This window comes from Mesoplodon densirostris, chromosome 19, assembly GCF_025265405.1.
Source record: "Mesoplodon densirostris isolate mMesDen1 chromosome 19, mMesDen1 primary haplotype, whole genome shotgun sequence".
Classification (NCBI taxonomy): Eukaryota; Metazoa; Chordata; class Mammalia; order Artiodactyla; family Ziphiidae; genus Mesoplodon; species Mesoplodon densirostris.
In genome coordinates this window covers 4221809-4243400 of record NC_082679.1, presented here as the reverse complement: position 1 = coordinate 4243400, position 21592 = coordinate 4221809, and the positions used below count along the sequence as shown (strand labels likewise).

The 21592-nt window shown below is 43.3% G+C and overlaps 1 protein-coding gene across 1 annotated transcript; it reads right to left on the bottom strand.

Annotated features, from left to right (window-relative positions):
* Positions 1-1882: 1882 nt before the first annotated feature.
* Positions 1883-19821, bottom strand: VSTM1 (V-set and transmembrane domain containing 1). Its single transcript, XM_060085073.1, has 8 exons — positions 19788-19821; positions 13252-13287; positions 12830-13117; positions 3422-3514; positions 3295-3322; positions 3098-3135; positions 2959-2990; positions 1883-2002 (listed from the first exon to the last, which is right to left on the bottom strand). The coding sequence occupies exons 1-8, from the start codon at positions 19819-19821 to the stop codon at positions 1883-1885; spliced, it is 669 nt and encodes a 222-aa protein (XP_059941056.1).
* Between the last annotated feature and the right edge of the window lie 1771 nt (positions 19822-21592).

Sequence of the window (21592 nt, the reverse complement as noted above, 5' to 3'; positions counted from 1 at the left end):
AGTCCAGGAAAGAACAAAGAGAAACCATGGTTTTTGCATACAACCAAGTCCTTTTAAAATTTTTCTTTTATTGAGGTATAGTTCACATGCCATAAAATCTATGCTTCTGAAGTGTACAATTCAATGGTCTTTAGTTTATTCACAAGGTTGTGCAACCATCACCACTGTCTAATTCTACAACATTGTCATCACCCCAAAAAGACACCCCATGCCTGTTTGCAGTCACTCCAAATTCCTCCCCTCCCCTAGCCCCTGGCAACCAGTAATCTGCTTTCCATCTCTAAGGATTTGTCCATTCTGGATATTTCCTATACATGGAATCCTACCATATGAAGCTTTTTGTGCCAGGCTCCTTTCACCTAGCATAATGTTCCCAGGGCTCATCCAGGTTGTGGCATGTAGAAGTGCTTCATTCTTTTTTGTGACTGAATAATATTCCATGGTATGGTTAACAACTGAATTCTGTACAGCAGGCAATGAGATAGAGACACAAAAGTCACCTAGGTGAATTTCAAAAGCATAATGTCGATGGCAATAAAAAAGGTGACGGAACTGTAGTAATGATTCCATATATATGTATAATGTTGTAATAACACACAAAATATTACCATATATTGACTATTGATAGATGCCTGAGGAGTAAAAGTATGAAAAACATGCATCGGTATAATATATACTACTTTGGGTAATGTTGACCTCTTAGGAAGAGAGGAAGGAAAATGGATTGGAAGTGCTAGAATGAAAACACAGCAAAGTGTTAGTGTTTTGAAAATAAGGTCAGTGTGCATATTTCCACTTATATTATTGGGTGTTTTTCTCTATGATAGAATTGTTTCATAATTAAAAACTTTAATAAGGTTATCCAGGGAATTCCCTGGTGATCCAGTGGTTAGGACTCCCTGCTCTGACTGCCGAGGGTCTGGGTTCAATCCCTGGTTGGGGAACTGAGATCCTACAAGCTGCACGGCACGGCCAAAAAAAAAAAAAAAAGTTATCCAGCATATGCTACTGAGTTAAGAATATTTATATATACGTTCCAAATATTTACACTTCATTCATATATTGTAGAATGGCTTTGAAACCTGATTGAGTGACATAACTTTGGAAGCAAAGCTCATATATTTGTACTTGTATCAATATATAAGTGGTCAGTACCACTGTCACATACACAAAAAAGTCCACACTCAGAAAAATCCTTACAATGCTGTATTAACATGAGTTAAGTTATGGGCACCAAGTGACAAAATCCACATAGATTCTGTAAGTCTAACTTTATTGCAGCCTTTGACTTTAATAATAAGAAAGAAAGAATATGAACAGAAATATGATGGCAGTAAGAAAACTCTTTCATTCATGTCAAAGAGGAAACTGGTCTTGACTTGCGGGCTGCCCAGCACGGCCTGAAAGAATCATGAACCAAATACTTTTAGCCTTTTAGCTGCTTACCTTGGTGCATGCTACTTAGGAATTTGTTAATTCACAGCTGAGTGTCTCCCTTCATGGCTTGTATTTTTTGTGCTCCTTTTTGAAATCTCTGCGTCTGTGGGATGACTCACCAGAGACCAATCACATAGTCTTCTCAAGGAACCATTTTCTATTTACATGGTAGCATCCTGAACTCCCTAGGTAACTATTATGAGGACCACCAGCCCATAGATACAATACGTATTCTTAGCCCATGTTTTAAGTCGAACCATACAAAGGTTACGCTCCGGTTTTGTGAAAACCCACCCAGTAATTGTTGAGAGGAGGGGAAGCAAGAAGGGAACATATTGTATTATTATGGATAATGAGCCAAAGACACAGAGTCACCTGGGCTTTCACAAGTTCCGTCATCTCAATCCGTTCTCTCCTTCCCGGGGAAGAAGCTCTTCCTTCAGTTCTATACCTTCAGTGTTGCGTAGTCACACGACCCTGGGGGCTTCTCGGTGGGGACAGAAGCTGCCTCAGACAGTGCGTTGATGTTTAGCTGTGCATAGGTCACTCCCTGGGATTCTTCAGGCTTTAAGGAAAAGAGATGTGCACGGGGAGCTAAGATGCCAAATACAGTAGCCACGAACCACGCACGGTTACTTAAATTCAAACGAATTTAAATTAAATTAAAAACTGAGGTCCTCAGGCTCACCAGATGCATTTCAGACGTGCAACTGCTCTTAGGTGTTATAATGCTCATTAATGTTAAATCGCAAATAAGCAGTATTTTAAATAGAAAAAATGGATGGATGTACATTGGTTAATATTTGTTAAATGATGCTTTCCTGCCATCCATCGGACCCTTAAAATTCGCCAGAAACTCCAATAAACCCTTTATGTTTATGACATCACTAGACTCTCACAAGCCTTTTAGATGGGGATTTTGATTCCCCTTAGATATGGAAGGAAAGGAAGGTTCCGAATCATGGGGGTTTTGTGATTTGTCTCAGACCACACTGGTGATAAATTGTAGACATTGGGAGCTGGAATCCAGCTACTCTGGAATTCAAAGCATGTGGGGTTTTTTGTTTGTTTGAGATATAATTGACATATAACATTGTGCAAGTTTAAGGTGTACACGTGTCGATGTGATACACTGATATATTGCACTATGGCTATCACATTGCTAACACCTCCACCCTGTCACATAATGATCATTTCTTTTTGTGGTGAGAACAATTATGATTTAGCCTCCTAGCAACTCTGAAGTGTATGATACAGTGTTGTTGACTATAATCCCCATGCTGTGCATTAGATTCCCACGACTTATTCCTGTACAAGTTGCAAGTTCGTTCCCTTAAATGTCATATCCCCCCCCCCAGCCCCTGGTAACCACCATTCTAATCTCTTTTTACGAGTTCCATCAAAGTACATGTTTTTCAACTCCATATTAGTTGGCCTCATCTATATAACCAGCGTATGAGCTAGACAGACCCGCCTGTGGTGGAAGTGAGCTCTTGGGTTATTCCAAAGGGGAGAACTCACCGATTCAGATATTCTTTCCAGTTTGGATACACCTGCATGTGAGTAAAAGAAAAAACAAAAATCAGTTCTCAGATTGCAGGAGTCCGGTCTTCGTCTTTCTGACCCAAGATTCCTTATGGTTTCTTCCCTGATCACTTACCTGCAGCTCCCTGCTTGGGACATTTGGAATGGCTGGTTCTGAGAGAGAGAAACATATGAAAGTATGGGATCTGAAGATGTGGGGGAGAAGATAGGGCTGCAAGTAGCGGGGCTGGGCATACGAGTCACTGATGTACAAATGGGGTCTCTGAAGAAAGGAGTGGGAGTTAGGGCATGAGATCTGTCAAGTATATCTACCTCTTGGTGGATTCTTCATGTGATGAATCTATTAAAAAAAAAATACAGGGAGGAATTTATCTCCTGAAAGAATCCTTCACTTTACTCCCTTCCTCAGAGTTTTAAACGTGTGCGTCTCTGAACTTACCGTGCTGAGTGCATCTGTAGATGAAGAAGATGGCAATGAAGAGGAGAAAGAGAGAGAGGCAGCTGAAGGTGGCAACAAAGATGACTTCGGTGTCTGGTGGGAGAAGGGTGGGTTAGAGAGTAAGACTGGCTCCTGAAACACACTGTTCAGCTTTAGCTGAACAGTTTCAAGGAGTCAGACAGCCTGGCTTCAAAACTTGGAGTGGCCACTTCAGAGCTGTAACATCCAATTGTGCTTTAGGGAAATTCTTCATCTCCCTGAGCTTTTGTTTTCCCATTCAAAGTGAGGATAGCGGGACTTCCCTGGTGGTGCGGTGGTTAAGAATCCGCCTACCAATGCAGGGGACACGGGTTCGACCTCTGGTCCGGGAAGATCCCACATGCTGCGGAGCAACTAAGTCCGTGCGCCACAAGTACTGAGCCTGCGCTCTAGAGCCCGTGAGCCACAACTACTGAGCCCGCGAGCCACAACTACTGTGCCCGCACGCCTAGACCTGGTGCTCCACAACGAGAGAAGCCACCGCAATGAGAAGCCCACGCACCGCAACAAAGAGTAGCCCCTTGTGGGGGCAGCCAAAAATAAATAAATAAATAAAGTTATACAAAGTGAGGATAGCAATTGTGGCTACTTTACTGGATGGTAGGGAGCTTGAGTGGTCAGTACATACAGAGAGGGCTCGCACAGTGCCTTGCAGATGGGAAATACCCAGTAAGTGGTTCATCCCAGGAATAATATTGATTTACTGTGAGCCACTTAGCACTCACGTGCATTCTTTCTCATCTTTTTTTTTTTTTTTTTTGCCACTCGGCTTGCAGGATCTTGGTTCCCCAACCAGCATTTGAACCCGGGCCCTCGGCAGTGAAAGCCCAGAGTCCTAACCACTGGACCGCCAGGGGATTCCCTGTTCTTTATCACCTTGACAATAAGCACGCAAGATAGGTTTACAGTCCCCATTTTGTTCATACGTAAATCAAGTACCAGAAAGTAAATCGAGTTCCCCAAAGTCACACGGACAGGATGGGCTTTGGACTCTGGTATGTCTAACCATTTTAGGCCAGTCTGCCACAAGGTCAGGGTTGTTCTGTGCTGACCACTGGGTGTGGACATTCAAGAGAAGTGATATTCTGGGCTTCCCTGGTGGCGCAGTGGTTGAGAGTCCGCCTGCCGATGCAGGGGATGCAGGTTCATGCCCCAGTCCAGGAAGATCCCACATGCCGTGGAGCGGCTGGGCCCGTGAGCCATGGCCGCTGAGCCTGCGCGTCTGGAGCCCATGCTCCACAACGGGAGAGGCCACAACAGTGAGAGGCCCGCGTACCGCAAAAAAAAAAAAAAAAGAAGTGATATTCTAAACCTGTTCCAGAGAATTCAAAATCTGGTGAGAAACACATTTTCCCAAACTAACTGTGTTCCTATAGAAGTGATGACAAGTCTAACAACAGACGAATCAAAGTCCAAGAATCATTTTCTAAAGATATTGAAGCAACCTAAGTGTCCATCGATAGATGAATAGATAAAGAAGGGAATACTACTCACCGTAAAAAAGGATGCAAAATTGCCATTTGCAACAATGTGGATGGACCTAGAGGGTATTATGCTCAGTGAAATAAGTCAGACAGAGAAAAACAAATACCATATGATTTTACTTATATGTGGAATCTGAAAAACAAAACAAATGAACAAACAAACTGAAAACAGACTCATAGATACAGAGAGCAAACTGGTGGTTGCCAGAGGAGAGGGGTTGGGGGGAAGGATGAAATAGGTGAAGGGGATTAAGAGGTGCAAACTCCCAGTCGCAAAATAAATAAGTCATGGGGAATGTAATATACACATAGGGAATATAATCAACAGTATTCTAGTAACTTTGTATGGTGACAGATGGTTACTAGACTTATTGTGGTGACCATTTTGTCATGTATAAAAAATATTGAGTCACTGTGTTGTACACCTGAAATTAATATTGTATGTCAACTCTATTTCAATTAAAAAATACCCCCCAAAAAAGGATGGTGAATAACCTTAGGGCATTCTAAACAAAAAAGAAAAAGAAGAAGAATTTTCCGTGTGGTGTATATGTACAACGGAATGTTATTCAGCCAAGAGAAAGAAGGACATCCTGCCCTGTGCAATAATATGGATGAACCTTGAGGGTATTATGCAAGTGAGATAAGCCAGACAAAGACAGATACTGCATGGTATCACTTATATGTGGAATCTCAAAAATAAACTCATAGAAACAGAGTGGAACCGTGGTTGCTAGGGGCTTGGGGGTGGGGGAAGTGGGGAGAGGTTGGTCAAAGAGTACAAACTGTCAGTTTCAGAGGAATAAGGTCTGAGGATCTAACAGACCGCATGAACCGTAGTTGACGGCACTGTATCATATAATGGAAATTTACTAAGAGAGTAGATCTTAAGCATGCTGAACCAAAAAAAAAAAAAAAGTAAATCTATGAGATGAGTTGAGGGACGTGTTAATTAACTCTATGGGAAGAATCTTTCTACAATGTATATACATGTATCAAATCATCAGCATGTTGTACACTTTAAATATCTTACCGCTTTATTGGTCAATTATACCTCCAGGAAGCGGCGGGAAAGGAGGTGGGGGAAAAGGAGGTAAGAATACCTCACTTGGGACTTCCTTGGAGGTCCAGTGGTTAAGACTCTGCACTCCCACTGCAGGGGGCTCGGGTTTGACCCCTGGTTGGGGAAGATCCCACATGCCTTCTGGCATGCCCCCACCCTCCAAAAAAAATGAATACCTCACTTGAAGAGAGAGGTGATGATGAAAAATACTGGCTCTAAAGCACTCAGTCTAGAATCTGACTCAATGTGGAAGATAATGAAATTGCAGTGATCATGATTATTTTCCCACCCAATATTCTACCCACACCTATCTCCCTCTGTAACAGATGCTGTCAACGTTCCTCCACCCGTGTTCCCCCAGATTCCTTTGCCGTTTTTATGCGTGCTAGATCATGGCTTTTTCCCCTTTCCAACGTGAACACTTTGATGTCTTCGTTGGGGGGTTGCCTGGGAGGATGCCTTGGGATTTATGTGGCCCAGAGCACCCCTTTACCAACTGCTGCCATTTGTGGGAGCAGTGCATCCCCATGGACATGTAAAAATGGGACAGGAACAGCTGTTCCTGGTTGAAAGCACAGAAACATCAGCCTTGCCTTATGCTTTCAATCCTCCCCTTGACTACCCTACAGTTTCTCTCACATAGCAGTTCACTAGAAATGAGAAGTAAATTATTGCAAAATTGTCCACCGCCCACTAAACTGGGTTTACCCTGAGATGTCCACATATCCTGGTTAGACTTCGCATCACTATTTACAAATTACAAAAATAAATTTGCAGAAGGTCTATGCTATTGGTCTAAGGCATCTGACAGAGCAAAGGGATACAGCTTGATACAGGGCATAAATGAAGTCACAGGCACCAGAAAGAAAGCCTGGATTTGTGGCAAAGTTAGGTGATGAAATTGATCATTGGTCTCTGCACAGAACTGGAGTAGAAGGTCCCTTTCTAGTACCTTGGAGGCATGTGTATACAGGCTGGGGACACCATATCTGTGTATACAGGCTGGGGACAGCATATCTGTGCATACAGGCTGGGGACAGCATATCTGTGCATACAGGCTGGGGACAGCATATCTGTGCATACAGATATTTTATTCTGTTTAGAATTGTGGTGGTGTAAATGTGAACTCTGGGACTTCCCTTTTGGCATAGTGGTTAAGAATCCACCTGCCAATGCAGGGGACATGGGTTTGAGCCCTGGTCCGGGAAGATCCCCCATGTCGTGGAGCAACTAAGCCCGTGAACCACAGCTACTGAGCCCCCGCGCCTAGAGCCTGTGCTCCACAACAAGAGAAGCCCGCGCACCACAGTGAAGAGTAGCCCCCGCTCGCCTCAACTAGAGAAAGCCTGCGTGCAGCAACAAAGACCCAATGCAGCCAAAAATAAATAAATTTTTTTAAAAATGTGAACTCTGAAAGTACATTTTAAGAAGTGATATACATACCCACTAGGTTGGCTATAATAAAATTAAAAGAAAGAAAAACAAGTGTTGGAAAGGATGTGGAGATATTGAAACCCACATAAATTACTAGTGGGCAGGTAAAAGGGTACAGTCACATTGGAAAACAATTTGACAGTTGCTCAAAAAGTTAAACATAGTGTTACCACGTGTCCCAGCAGTTCTACTCCTAGGTAGATACATAATGGAAAGCAGGGACTCAGGTACACCTAAATTCACAACAGCATTACTTGCAATAGCCAAAAGGTACAAACAACTCAAATGTCCATCCACTGAGGAGTGGATAAACAAAATGTGGTCTATCCATATGATGGAATATTATTCAGCCATGAAAAGGAATGAAGTACTGATATCTGCTACAACATGGATGAACCTTGAAGACATTATGCCAAGTGAAAGGAGCCAGTCTCAAAAGGCCACATATTTTGTGAATGCATTTACATGAAATGTCCAGAAAAGGCAAAACCATAGAGTCAGAAAGCAGATTAATGGTTGACAGGGCCTGTCAGGAGAGGGGGGAATGAAGAGTGACTGCTTAATGGGACTTCATTTGGGGAATTATAGTGGTGATGATTGCACAACCTTGTGAATATACCAAAGGCCACTGCCTTGTCCACTTTAAAAGGGTGAATTTATGGAATGGGAGTGATATATCAATAAAAAAAGAAAGAAAATAAATTATAGAAGAGCTAAAAATGTGAAAGCTTTGACTTTCCATCTCACTTCTGATACTTCCAAGTTCTTTGACTCTACCGGACAGAGTAGCAGTCATTTTGGATGGTGTAGCAGTCATTTTCCCAAGCCTGCTAATACTGAATAAGAACATTTTGAAAGAGGAATACAATGGAGGATATCTTTTTTTCTTGGCCATGCCAGGGATGTGTGGGGTGGGGTGGCATGTGGGATCTTAATTCCCCTACCAGGGATCCAACCCATGCTCCCTGCAGTAGAAGCACAGAATCCTAACCACTGGACCACCAGGGAAGTCCCAAGGATATCTTTTAAAAAAAATTCTATTATACTAATGACAACCTTGAACAATTTTGGCTCATTGGAGTAGATTACAGGAAGGTTATGAGTTGCTGAAAGAAAAAACGATTAAGCATCTATGTAAATTCCCCCGTGGTCCCCATGGTTAGGACTCCTTGCTCCCACTGCCAGGGGCCCAGGTTTGATCCCTGGTCAGGGAACTAAGATCCCACAAGCCGCAGGGCATGGCAAAAATAAATCCTTTTATGGATAAGCCCATTTCAGTCTAAACCTGAAGAAAGCCCTAGTTTTTATGAATCTCTGAGGGTAGAATCTTAGTCAGTTCTTCACGGAAAAGCAATATCAAAAAAATATTTAATATTCACCATTTTTTGAGAACTTTAAAGTTTTAACAAGTCTTTGATCATATATATTCCCAAAGTACCTGGACTCCACAGGTCCCAGTCCCATTCCCCAAACCAGTCACACTAACTCACCCTCATTCTTCACGAAACTCCACTGTAGTTTTTCATTATGTAAAATGGCAGATGATGCATCTTGTGCTGTTTTATTCTCCAGTGTTTTCAGAACCTGGGAGTGCCTTAGAGAGCATCTTCCCAACATGGAGAGAAGGGGCATTAAGATTCTCCTTGTGCCTTTTAATCAGAAGGGGATCCTCTGCCTCATGAGGTGGATACAACTGGGAAAAACAGGTCCTCTCTAATTATATTACCTGTTTTTGCAGAGTCAGGTCCACTTTCACCTTCACCTTCATCTTCACCTAGAAAACAGGATGCAAGAAAAGGAATCACGATGTTTATATGGGAACCTTGGGGACATAAATCCTCAAGTTCTGTCTATGGACTCTATGCCCTCTTTGGGGAGCAGGGAAGAGAATGTCTTTTCCATTCTCCAGGTGCTCACTCGGTTCCCAAACCAGGGCCAGAGCACTAGACTACTCTTCTTCATACTGCTGAAGTTTGCTATTATTTTAAGAACAAAAATATTTATGAATGACACTACTTCCAATCCTAACCCCACCTTCCAATCCTATCCCAGGAAAGAGCACCAACAGTTTGCAAGTATTTTCTCCCATTTGGTAGGTTGCCTTTTCATTTCATTGATTGTTTCTTTTGCTGTGCAGCTTTTTAGTTTGATGTAGTCCCACTTATTTATTTTTGCTTTTGTTTCTTGTACTTTTGGTGTCATATCCAAAAAAACTGTTGCCAAGAACAGTGTCAAGGATCTTCTTCCCTTTGTGTTCTTCTAGGAGTTTTATTGTTTGTAGTCTTGTTTAAGTCTTTTATCCATTTCAAGTTAAATTTCTGTAAGTGGTTGAAGGTAGAGGTCCCATTTCATTCTTGTGCAAGTGGTTGTCTAGTTTTTCCAACACAATTTATTGAAGAGACTATCTTTTCCCCATTGAGCATTCTTGGCTTCCCTGTCAAATTTAGTTGATTGTATATACAAGGGTTTATTTCTGGGTTCCCAGTTCTGTTCCATTGATCTGTGTGTCTATTTTTATTCCAGTTTCATACTGTTTTGATTACTATAGCTTTGCAGTATAGTTTGAAATCAAGAAGTGTGATGCCTATGGCTTTGTTCTTCTTTCTCGGGATTGTTTTGGCTATTTGGAGTCTTTTGTGGTTCCCTACAAATTTTAGGATTGTTTGTTCTATTTCTGTGAAAAATGCCATTGGAATTTTGATAGAGATTTGCATCAAATCTATGTAAGGTTTTGGGTAATATGGACATTTTAACAATATTAATTCTTCTGATCTGTGAACATGGGATAGCTTTCTGTTTCCATTGTCTTCTTCAATTTCTTTCATCAGAGTCCTATAGTTTTCAGCATACAGATCTTTCACTTCCTTGGTTATATTTATTCCTAAGTATTGATATTTTATTGGTTTTGATGCTATCATGAATAAGATTTTTCCTTTATTCTTTTCAAGATATTGTGTTGTTAGTATATAGAAACAGAACTGATTTTCGTGTGTTGATTTTATATCCTGCAACTTTACTGAATTTGTTGATTAGTTTAATGGTTTTGGGGTTGAGTCTTTAGGGTTTTCTATATATAAGATCATGTCATCTGCAGATGAAGACAATTTTTCTTCTTCCTTTCCAATTTGGGTGCTTTTTTTTTTTTTTTTTTGTCTTGTCTGATTGCTCTAGCTAGGACTTCCAGTATTATGTTGAATTGAAGTGGTGAGAGTGGGTATTCTTGTTCCTGATATTAGAGGAAAAGCTTTCAACCTTTCATCATTGAGTATGACCTTGGTTGTGGGCTTGTTGGCCTTTATTGTGTTGAAGTTCGTTCCTTCCACACCCAGTTTATTAAGAGTTTTTATCTTGATGTTGTACTTTGTCAAAGGTTTTTCCTGCATCTATTGAGATAATCGTATGATTTTTATCCTTCTTTCTATTAACGTATGTATCACATTTATTGATTTGTCTATGTTAAACCATCCTTGCATTCAAGGGATAAATCTTGCTTGATCATGGTGTATGAGGTTTTAATGCACTTTTAAAATTGGTTTGCTAACATTTTTGCATCTATATTCATCAGGGATATTGGTCTGTAGTTTTCTCTTCTTTTAGTGTCCTTAGCTGGTTTCGATATCAAGGTAATGCAGGCCTTGTAAAATGAGCATGGGAGTGTTCCTTCCTCTGCAATTTTTTGGAAGAGTTTGGGAATGATTGGTGTTATTTCCTCTTTAAATGTTTGGTAGAATTCACCAGTGAAACCATCTGGTCCTGGGCTTTTCTTCATTGGGAGGTTTTTGATTACTGATTCAATCTGTTTATCCATTATTGGTCTGTTCCAGTTTTCTATTTCTTCATTATTCAGTCTTGGTTTGTAAACTTCACAAAGGTTCTCTCGTCCATAGGTAACTACCCATGTCCATGTTCTCCCAGACCATGATCAAGAGGGGCTGGAATCAGGTCAGTCTCCTGCAGGTTCCACAGCTGGTACTGAGGTGTGTCTGCCTATTACCCAATGCATAGGTGGGTGAGATTCCTCCTGGTATATGGTGCTGGATCCCACAACTCCCATAGAGGCACTTTTGTTCATGGATGGATGCTAAATTTTAGTTGTTGAAATGGAGATACAAAAACAAGGGATGCCTTATGCTGCCATGATGCTCAGTTTGGTCTTTTCCTACTTTCTCAACTTGTAATCATTCTGAGATCCCCAGTTTCAGCAGAGCAAGAATACTACATTCCTTTCTGTTGTGAGGAATCAGACATAAGAGTGTCATACTGTGACCTGGAGTCATCTCAGGGCCTATGTTGGCTGAGAGGGAAGGTTGTAGGACGAATCCTGAAGAGGACAAGGCATTGGGGGTGAAGGGAAGGGCCAGGGTTTCCCATTTTCCACTGCACCTGGGGGCATTCTCACCCATCTCTCTGTATTAACCATGTCTTTTATTTTCTGCATTTGATGCTTTGACATCTTAGGACCTTGCTGACCCTAGAGGGATTCTCCTCCCATGGTTATCCAATTTCTAGGGATAGGAAAAAACTTTCTCTCAAGCACACCTCTCAAATGCAAACCAACCTATCCAAAGCCCACACTTCCAGCCACCTCGCTTATTGTTCTCTTATACTCAGGGACACTGTTTCTCTGCCCTAATCACCTCAGGCCCAGGTCCCAGACAACCAGGGACAGTGTCTATACCCCAGATCCAATCCTCAGCCTGTTATTTCCCACAGAAACCACAGTAAAGGCTCTTGCCAACATGCCTCCCCTTGTCTCCACGTCCTGACTGGGTGCTTCCCCATGTGGTCCTGCATGGCATGGCCTGACATGTCCCCTTTTCTTAGGAACTGTAACAAGCTATCTTTTCAGTGACCATCGTATCCGTATCTTTGGCCTTACTGTACCTCAAATTTTCTATTAATACCTTGTTAAAAAGCAAACCACAGGCCCCAAATGGAATCATTTATGTAGACAATGCTGGGGCTTACTACCTAACCTAACTGAAGCTTCAAACCCTCATCCCTCCCACCCCGCCCCCAAAAATGTTGTCTTAGGTGGTCAGTCGGGAATTTTCTGGTCACACCAATGAGGTCATCACAGGGACCTCCTCCATCCCCCAGAGGACCATGAGGTAATCTGCCACATAGATCTCTTCTGTACTCCATAGGTAGGTTAACCTAAAGCTGAAATGATCTTTTTTATTTATGACTTCTATGTCTGTTTTTAAAAAACCTCTCCTTTTCTATAGCCCTGTGGAACTCCTCTCTACTTGCTAGAAGGGATGCGTCCTCCTTCATGAATTATTTGAGAAAGCCAATTAGATCTTTAACATGTACTCAGTTGAATTTTGTTTTTTTAACAAACTCTATTCTAAAACACTCGCCCACATTCACATCCTTGAGACCCACTCAGAATTCCTGATAAGAGCCTTATTCTCACACTGAGTTCCCATTTCTCTACAGCCACTGTCTTGTAGGTACAAAAGTACTGTCCAGCATCTTTAGGCTTCAGGTCAGTGACGAGGAATTTAGTGTCCTGTCCTGTTGAGTTGCATTCTTGCTTGTACCCAGAGTCCTGCAACTTCCCCAGCATGAATGTCACATTCTGGACGTCAGACTGGCACTTGAGGGTCACATTGCTGTTGTGTTCAACCTCTGAGCTGGGCAAGGCATGGAGGAGGGATTTGGAAAATTTCTCTGGAAAGAATTTGGAGTTAGTTTGACTCTTCATCTTGGTGATCACCAAAACCCTCCTAGAATTCAGAGGATGAAAGAGAAAAGGTCATGAAACTTGGGTCGCAGGAACAGAGTCTAAGTGGGAGAAAACTTACCATTATTTTTCTCATCTTCATTGCCCAGACAAAGCCCTGGAAGAGAAACTCTCATGAGAGATGAATTATATGTTTGTCTTTTTTTTTTTATTGAAGTAGAGTTTTGATTTACAATGTTGTGTTAGTTTCAGGTGTACAGCAGAGTGATTCAGTTATATAATATTCTTTTTCAGATTCTTTTCCCTTATAGGTCATTACAAAATATTGAGTATAGTTCTCTGTGCTATATAATAGGTCCTTGTTGGTTATCTATTTTGTACATAGTAGTGTGTATATGTTAATCCCAAACTCCTAATTTATCCCTCCCCGCCCTTTCCCCTTTGGTAACCGTAAGGTTTTTTTCTATGTCTGTGATTCTATTTATGTTTTGTAAATAATTTCTTTCCTATCTTTTTTTAGATTCCACATATAAGTGATATCATATGATATTTCTCTTTCTCTGACTTACTTCACTGAGTATGATAATCTCTATATGCTTGTCTTTGAGTAAAAATCAGGCAGAGACTGTGTGACTCATCTGTTAAAGATCTGCCTTATTCCTTGCAGGTACTTCCCTGGGTTTATTTTTTCACCTTTTACTTTTGTCCCATTGTTTGTCATTCGGAAGTTATGTTTACAGCGGTGATCATTGTGTAATGTATAAAAATACCGAGTCACTATGTTGTACACCTGAAACTAATATAACATTGTAAGTCAATTATACTTCAATTAAAAATAAATAAGTACATAAAAGTTATTTCCCAGGCACCATCTCAAAAAAAAAAGATATGTTTATGTACAAAATGACAGCAACTTTTTCTGATATATCGCATTCCTTTCATCATTAGTCCTTCTTTTACCATCCGGAAATCACTGAACATTTACCTGTATTTTCTGTGACTGCAATTTTTATGCTTTCCATTTAAAGAATGCAATAGTTATTTACTGTGGAGTGTCCATGTGGGTTTCCACCCACATTTAAGTGGGGAGAATTTGCTCTCCATGACGGGGTCATTCTTTTTTTTTGTTGTTGTTGTTGTTGTTGTACGCGGGCCTCTCACTGTTATGGCCTCTCCCGTTGCGAAGCATAGGCTCCGGACGCGCAGGCTCAGCGGCCATGGCTCACGGGCCCAGCCGCTCCGCGGCATGTGGGATCTTCCTGGACCGGGGCACGAATGGGGTCATTCTTTTCACAAAGAATTGAAGATGTTTTCTGGTCCCAAATGCTCTCCTTACTTGCAGCTTTGATCTTTACGTACTTTAGCCCCTATCTCTTCTGTGCTCTATTCTTTATATTTCATTCTGGGATGGGGACGTTAACCCACGGATGGAAATAAGGGACCCCAGTCCCATATTGTGGGGGAAATGGATGCCAGTCTTGGGCCTCTGTTAATGGGTGAAGCTAGAATTTCTGTAGACATGAGAGAGTGACTCAGGACATCTGGCCCTTGTTTCCACTCAGGGATGGACTCAAAACACAAGCCCCCAAGCTTCACCAGGAAGCAGGGAGGTGGGAGAGTGACGGTGGACCGAGGCTGCATTAGCAGTGAGAATGGCTACACTGATAGGTAGGAAATCAGCTTCTGGGTGGTCCAGGGGGTCCCAGGTCTCATGGTCTCTGTTTAGGTCCTCTGCATGTTCTGCTTTTAGTCTCACGTCACCTCAGCTGTGTTATCAGCCAGTCTGCTGCTCAAGTGGTGATTCCCATTCTTCCTTTTTTTTTTTTTTAATAAGCACACAATTGCCTTAGGTTCACTTTACATCAAGAAACCCTACTAAGGAGTAGGTAAACATTGGGAGAGGGGTTCTCTGTTTTTGACAAATAAAACTGTAATGTATTCAAAGTGTACAACGTGATGATTTGATGTACGTATACATTGTAAAATGATCACATTCAAGCTAGTTAACACATCTCTCACCTCAGAAAGTTACCTTTTTTGTGTGTGTGAGAATGTTTATGATCCATTCTCTTAGCCAATTTCGATATTATTAACTATAGTCACTATGCTGTTCATTAGATCCTCAGAACTTATTTTTTTCTTTAATTTATTTTTGTCTGTGTTGGGTCTTTGTTGCTGGCTTTCTCTAGTTGCGGCGAGCGGGGGCTACTCTTTGTTGTGGTGCATGGGCTTCTCATTGCGGTGGCTTCTCTTGTTGTGGAGCACAGGCTCTAGGTGCATGGGCTCAGTAGTTGTGGCCCGTGGGCTCAGTAGTTGTGACCCGTGGGCTCTAGAGTGTGCGGGCTTCAGTAGTTGTGGCGCACGGGCTTAGTTGCTCCGCGGCATGTGGGATCTTCCCAGACCAGGGATCAAACCCGTGTCCCCTGCATTGGCAGGCGGATTCTTAACCACTGCACCACCAGGGAAGTCCTTATTTCTTTCTTAATAAAGGACCACAGTTGACTTAGGCAGAGAACTGGCTGCAATGAAGACACTTGTTACTAAGGGGAAGAGACCCACTGGCATGTAGGGTAGCTTGAAAAAGCAAAGAATAAAGGGATAGCTCCAGGCTTCCCTGGTGGCGCAGTGGTTGAGAGTCCGCCTGCCGATGCAGAGGACACGGGTTCGTGCCCCGGTCTGGGAAGATCCCACATGCCGTGGAGCGGCTGGGCCTGTGAGCCATGGCCACTGAGCCTGCGCGTCTGGAGCCTGTGTTCCACAACGGGAGAGGCCACAGCAGTGAGAGGCCCGCGTACCACCAAAAAAAAAAAAAAAAAAAAGGGATAGCTCCTTGGAGTTTAGTAGAATTCTGAGGTAGGGAGCAGTGGGCAACATAAGTAAGCATATTTCACTGGAAATAATTACAATAAATAACTACCAATCAGCGAGTATTTATCATTTGGTAGACTCTTTACATACATCAACCATTTACATACTTACATTATTTAGCAGGTCCTTTACAGATAACTGTCTTTTACCATACAGCCACCCTCTCTGCCTGACTCAGCCACACATCACACATTTAACATTTAGTATGGTCTTTACATACACCACATGGAGAGCTGTGCAATTTCCATGCTAGAAAGGGAGGAGTGGGTGACACTAGAAACCATAGCTCTCTAGAGAAGGGGAAAATTACTATGATGTTGTGACTTATAACAAGAAACATAGGGACTTCCCTGGTGGTCCAGTGATAAAGAATCTGCCTTCCAATGCAGGGGACGCGGGTTCGATCCCTGGTTGGGGAACTAAGATCCCACGTGCCACGGGCAACATGCCGGCAACCTGGAGCCTGCGCGCCACAACTAGAGAGAGAAACCCCGCACGCCACAACTAGAGAGAAGCCCACGCGCCTCAATGAAAGATCCCACATGCCTCAACGAATATCCCGCCTGCCGCAACTAAGACCCGACACAGCCAAAAACAGAAACAAAACAAAAAAAAAGAAAGAAAAAGAAACACATATTGGGTCTTTGTCCCTGGTCCTGGCACAGAGCTCCTAAAACCCTTGGAATTCCCTAAGTGTTGAGAGACGTAAAGGTGTCTTTTCCTATGTTAATGTAACTTTTGGAAAGTCTCTCTGTAGCCTAAGGATGGGAGCTGGTTGCCACAGAAACAACCACGTGATTAAAGGGTTGGAACCGTCAGTCTCACCCTCCCCCACCCCCTGACCTCTGGGGAGGTCATCAATTGCCAAGGCTTTAATCAATCATGCCTATGTAGTGAAGCCTTCATAAAAACCCAAAAGGATGGGTGGGGTTCAGAGAGCTTCTTTGTTGGACATGTGGAGATCTTTTGAGTGTGGCGCGCTCAGAAGGTCTTTCCTCATACCTTGCCCTGTGCATCTCTTCCATGTGGCCGTTCCTGAGTTCAATTCTTCTATAGTAAATCAGTAATCTAGTGAGTCAAATGTTTCTCTGAGTTCTGTGTTCTAGCAAATTTGAGTTCTAGCAAATTAATGGAACCCAAGGAGGGGGTTTTGGGAACCTTCAATCTATACCCAGTTGGACAGAAACACAGGTGGCCACCAGGGCTTGTGAGTGGCATCTGAAGTGGGAGGGAGGTCGTCTTTTAGGACAGAGCCCTTAATCTGTGGGATCGGACAGTATCTCCAGGTAGATAGTGTCACAATGGAGTTGAATTGTGGGACACCCAACTGGTGTCAGAGAGTTGCTCAGTGCTGGGGGAGACAATGCCCCCAACATGCACACACTGGAATTGGATGCAGAATCCTAACTGAAGTCTGAGAAATAAAATATTCCCTGCCATATCAGTAAACAAAGGATGTCACAGTCATCAGCGATTATAGCCACCAGTGAGCTGGTGAGCCCTGAGGGAACTCAGGAAGGAAACAAAGAATACCCGCCGGGCTTCCCTGGTGGCGCAGTGGTTGAGAGTCCGCCTGCCGATGCAGGGGACACGGGTTCGTGCTCCGGTCCGGGAAGATCCCACATGCCGTGGAGCGGCTGGGCCCGTGAGCCATGGCCGCTGAGCCTGCGCGTCCGGAGCCTGTGCTCCGCAACGGGAGAGGCCACAACAGTGAGAGGCCCGCGTACCGCAAAAAAAAAAAAAAAAAAAAAGAATACCCGCCATCTAGCAGCCATCAGACTGCAGCCAGTCTCCACGGTGAGCCCTGAGGGAACTCAGGATGAGAAAACACAGGATACTGACCCCAGATAGCCGAGGTGCCTGTCAAAGGAATGGTTTCAGTGAGCCCAGACTCTTGCATCTTCCCATATACAGAAAAGCGCTAAATGCCTTAACTCGAGATATCTGGTTGTCTTTCATTAACAATAACCTTCTGACACTCAAAGTACCTGCCCTTTGTTGCAAACCTTCTACATATCCTGCAGGGTTACCTGAGATGCTGTCTCCTGGGTTAGAAGTCCTAAGAATATCCACTGAATAAAACATAACTCTCTGCTTTTAGGTTGTGGGATTCATTTTTCAGTCAACAGTTCACATGAGGTCATACTGGAGTAGGCGGGGACCCTAACCCAACAGGAGACAGAACACACGGAGGGAAGATGGCCATGTGACCATGTGAGGCTTTGGAGTCATGCGTCTACACACCAAGGGATGCCAAGGGTTGCCAGCCATCTCCCAACCAGAATCGAGGAGGGAGGCATGGAATAGACTCTCCCTCAGAGCACCCCCCTCCCCCCCCCCCCCCCCCGAGAAGGAATCAACCCTGCTGACACCTTGATTTTGGACTTCTGGCCTCCAGAACGGTGAGAGAATAGATGTCTGTTGTTTTAAGCCACCCGATTGGCGGTAATTCGTTACGGCAGCCCCAGGAAATAAATGTGAGGAGGACGAGGTCGGTGACCGCCCCGTTTATTCTGCCCTGCAGCTGGAGGTTTGGGATATGGTGACCGTCCTCTCAAGCTCAAATGTGTGCGTGGCAGAAGCATGACCTCAAAGGGAAGGGCTGAACCCAGAAGAAGGAAGAAGGAACTAGAGCAGATAATGAGTCCTAATGTCCCCCACCCCACTCCACCCCCTGCCGCCCCACTCACGAAGGAGGAACCAGGCACTCAGTCTAGTGGAACTCCTGTTTCAAATTCTGGGGCTCCCGTGAGACCAAGCCAAGATTATATTCCAGGTCTTCCATCCTAGAAGCTGAGATCTGTTTGATCACCTTATGTTCAAGTTGAGGATGGTTGAAATCAGGCTAAGGATAGGGCTGGTCAGAAAATGTTCTTCGTATCCACTGTTTCCTGCCTTAGGGTCATAGGGAAGAACAAATCTGACTCCATATTGGATCTGTTTCTTTTAATTTAACCTTTGTATTCTATTGCTTTTGCTACAAGTAAATCACTAAAGGGATGTTGCCTATAAACTTAAAGTAGACATAATGGCCTATTTCTAGGAACCTTGCCTCCCATGCCTGAGCCTTAAGCTAAAATACCTTTGTTCAGCTCACAGGAAACATCCTGACCAGGCCCACCCATGAATGGCTGCAGGAATGAAGAAGTTAATGTACCCCCTCCAATGTATGGCGGGAACAAGGAAATATTTGTAACAACTTGTTGCCTTCTTTTTTACTTTACCTCCTCACCTCTCCCTCTTGGTTCTATAAAAGAAACTAGCATCCAGACCCCCGGCAAGATTTTTTTGGGGGATACTAGTCCACCATCTTCTTGGTCTGCTGGCACTATTCCTTGCCCCAACAACTTGTCTCTCTTGAATTATTGGTCTGTCATGCAGCAAGCAGTACAAGTTTGGACTCGGTAACAGTAGGTCTTTTCTGTATTCCTCGTTCATGACCAAACTCACAGCTTTTCACACCCTGTAGACCCTGCCCTCCTATATGCCAGTGGAACGTTCAAGGCAAGACAGTGGTATGTAGATGATACACACATGGAGGTCCCATCGGAGCTGTGCATATCTCAGCCAATTAAACCAAGGGTATTACCACACGTCTCTGCATCTCTGCTCCCTCATCCCTTATGTGTGAGCCCCAAACGAGGGCATGTGGGTACCACAGCCGGTAGATTGTACCCAACACACAGAAGCCATAATTTCTGTACTTATCACATCCCCCATGTTAGCCCCCACTCCACCGTGAATGCTCTCACCCATCCAAACCCATCTGTCCCCATCCTGGAGACTCACCAAGGTAAAGCAGGGACAGGAATTCTGTGATCATAGCGTCCCTTCTGCCCGGACCAAGATGCCGTGTTCAGTCTTACAGTTCAAAGGAAGAAACTGGACTGGGCAATTGCAACTCCCTCCTGCCCTCTTTGTCCAGAGGATGTGGGGCGAGAGGTTTTGCTCTGACACTTTGCCTCTCCACTACCTGGGGTACAGCTTCCTTCTCACAACTGACTCAGGAAACCAGAAGCCACCAATGACAACATCTTCCTCATAAATCTGGTGTATGTTGCTCCACCCACCCTGAGATCTCTCCTGTCTCATCTGAAGTCCTGCCCAAGACATTTTCTTTAAAAATAATTTGTCTTTTAAATAGTCTTATGTTTATTTTTAAATTTTATTTATTTATTTATGGCTGCGTTCGGTCTTCATTGCTGCATGTGGGTTTTCTCTAGTTGCGATGAGCAGGGGCTACTCTTCATTGTGGTGCGTGGACTTCTTATTGCGGTGGCTTCTCTTGTTGCGGAGCATGGGCTCTAGGCACGCAGGCTTCAGGAGTTGTGGCACGCTGGCTCAGTAGTTGTGGCTCAAGCGCTCTAGAGAGCAGGCTCAGTAGTTGTTTAAAGTGTGTTAATTTCTGCTGTACAACAAATAGAATCCGCTGTACGTATACATCTATCCCCATATCTCCTCCCTCTTGCATCTCCCTCCCACCCTCCCTATCCCATCCCTCTATGTCGTCACAACGCACCGAGCTGATCTCCCTGTGCTATGCAGCTGCTTCCCACTAGCCATCCATTTTACATCGGTAGTGTATATAAGTCAATGCTACTCTCACTTCATCCCAGCTTCCCCTTCCCCCCTGTGTCCTCAAGTCCGTTCTCTACGTCTGCATCTTTATTCCTGCCCTGCCACTAGGTTCATCAGTACCGCTTTTTTAGATTCCATATACATGCATTAGCATATGGTATTTGCTTTTCTCTTTCTGACTTACTTCACTCTGTATGACATACTCTAAGTCCATCCACCTCACTACAAATAGCTCAGTTTCATTCCTCTTTATGACTGAGTAATATTCCATTGTATAAATGTGCCACATCTTCCTTATACATTCATCTGTTGATGGACATTTAGGTTGCTTCCATGTCCTGGCTATTGTGGTACATGTATCTTTTTGAATTATGGTTTTCTCAGGGTATATGCCCAGTAGTGGGATTGCTGGGTCATATGCTAGTTCTATATATATAGTTGTTTAAGGAACCTCCCTACTGTTCTCCATAGTGGCTGTATCAATTTACATTCCCACCAACAGTGCAGGAGGGTTCTGTTTTCTCCACACCCTCTCCAGGATTTATTGTTTCTAGATTTTTTGATCATGGCCATTCTGACCAGTGTGAGGTGATACCTCATTGTGGTTTTGATTTGCATGTCTCTGATAATTAGTGATGTTGAGCATCTTCATGTTTTTGTTGGCAATCTGAATGTCTTCTTTGGAGAAATGTCTATTTACCGCTTCTGCCCATTTTTGGGTTGGGTTGTTTGGGGTTTTTTTGATATTGAGCTGCATGAACTGCTTGTACATTTTGGAGATTAATCCTTTGTCAGTTTCTTCGTTTGCAAATATTTTCTCCCATTCTGAGTGTTGCCTTTTTGTCTCAATTTTGGTTTCCTTTGCTATGCAAAAGCTTTTAAGTTTCATTAGGTCCCATTAGTTTATTTTTTTTAATTTCCATTTCTCTAGGAGGTGGGTCAAAAAGGATCTTGCTGTGATTCATGTCACAGAGTGTTCTGCCTATGTTTTCCTCTAAGAGTTTTATATTGTCTGG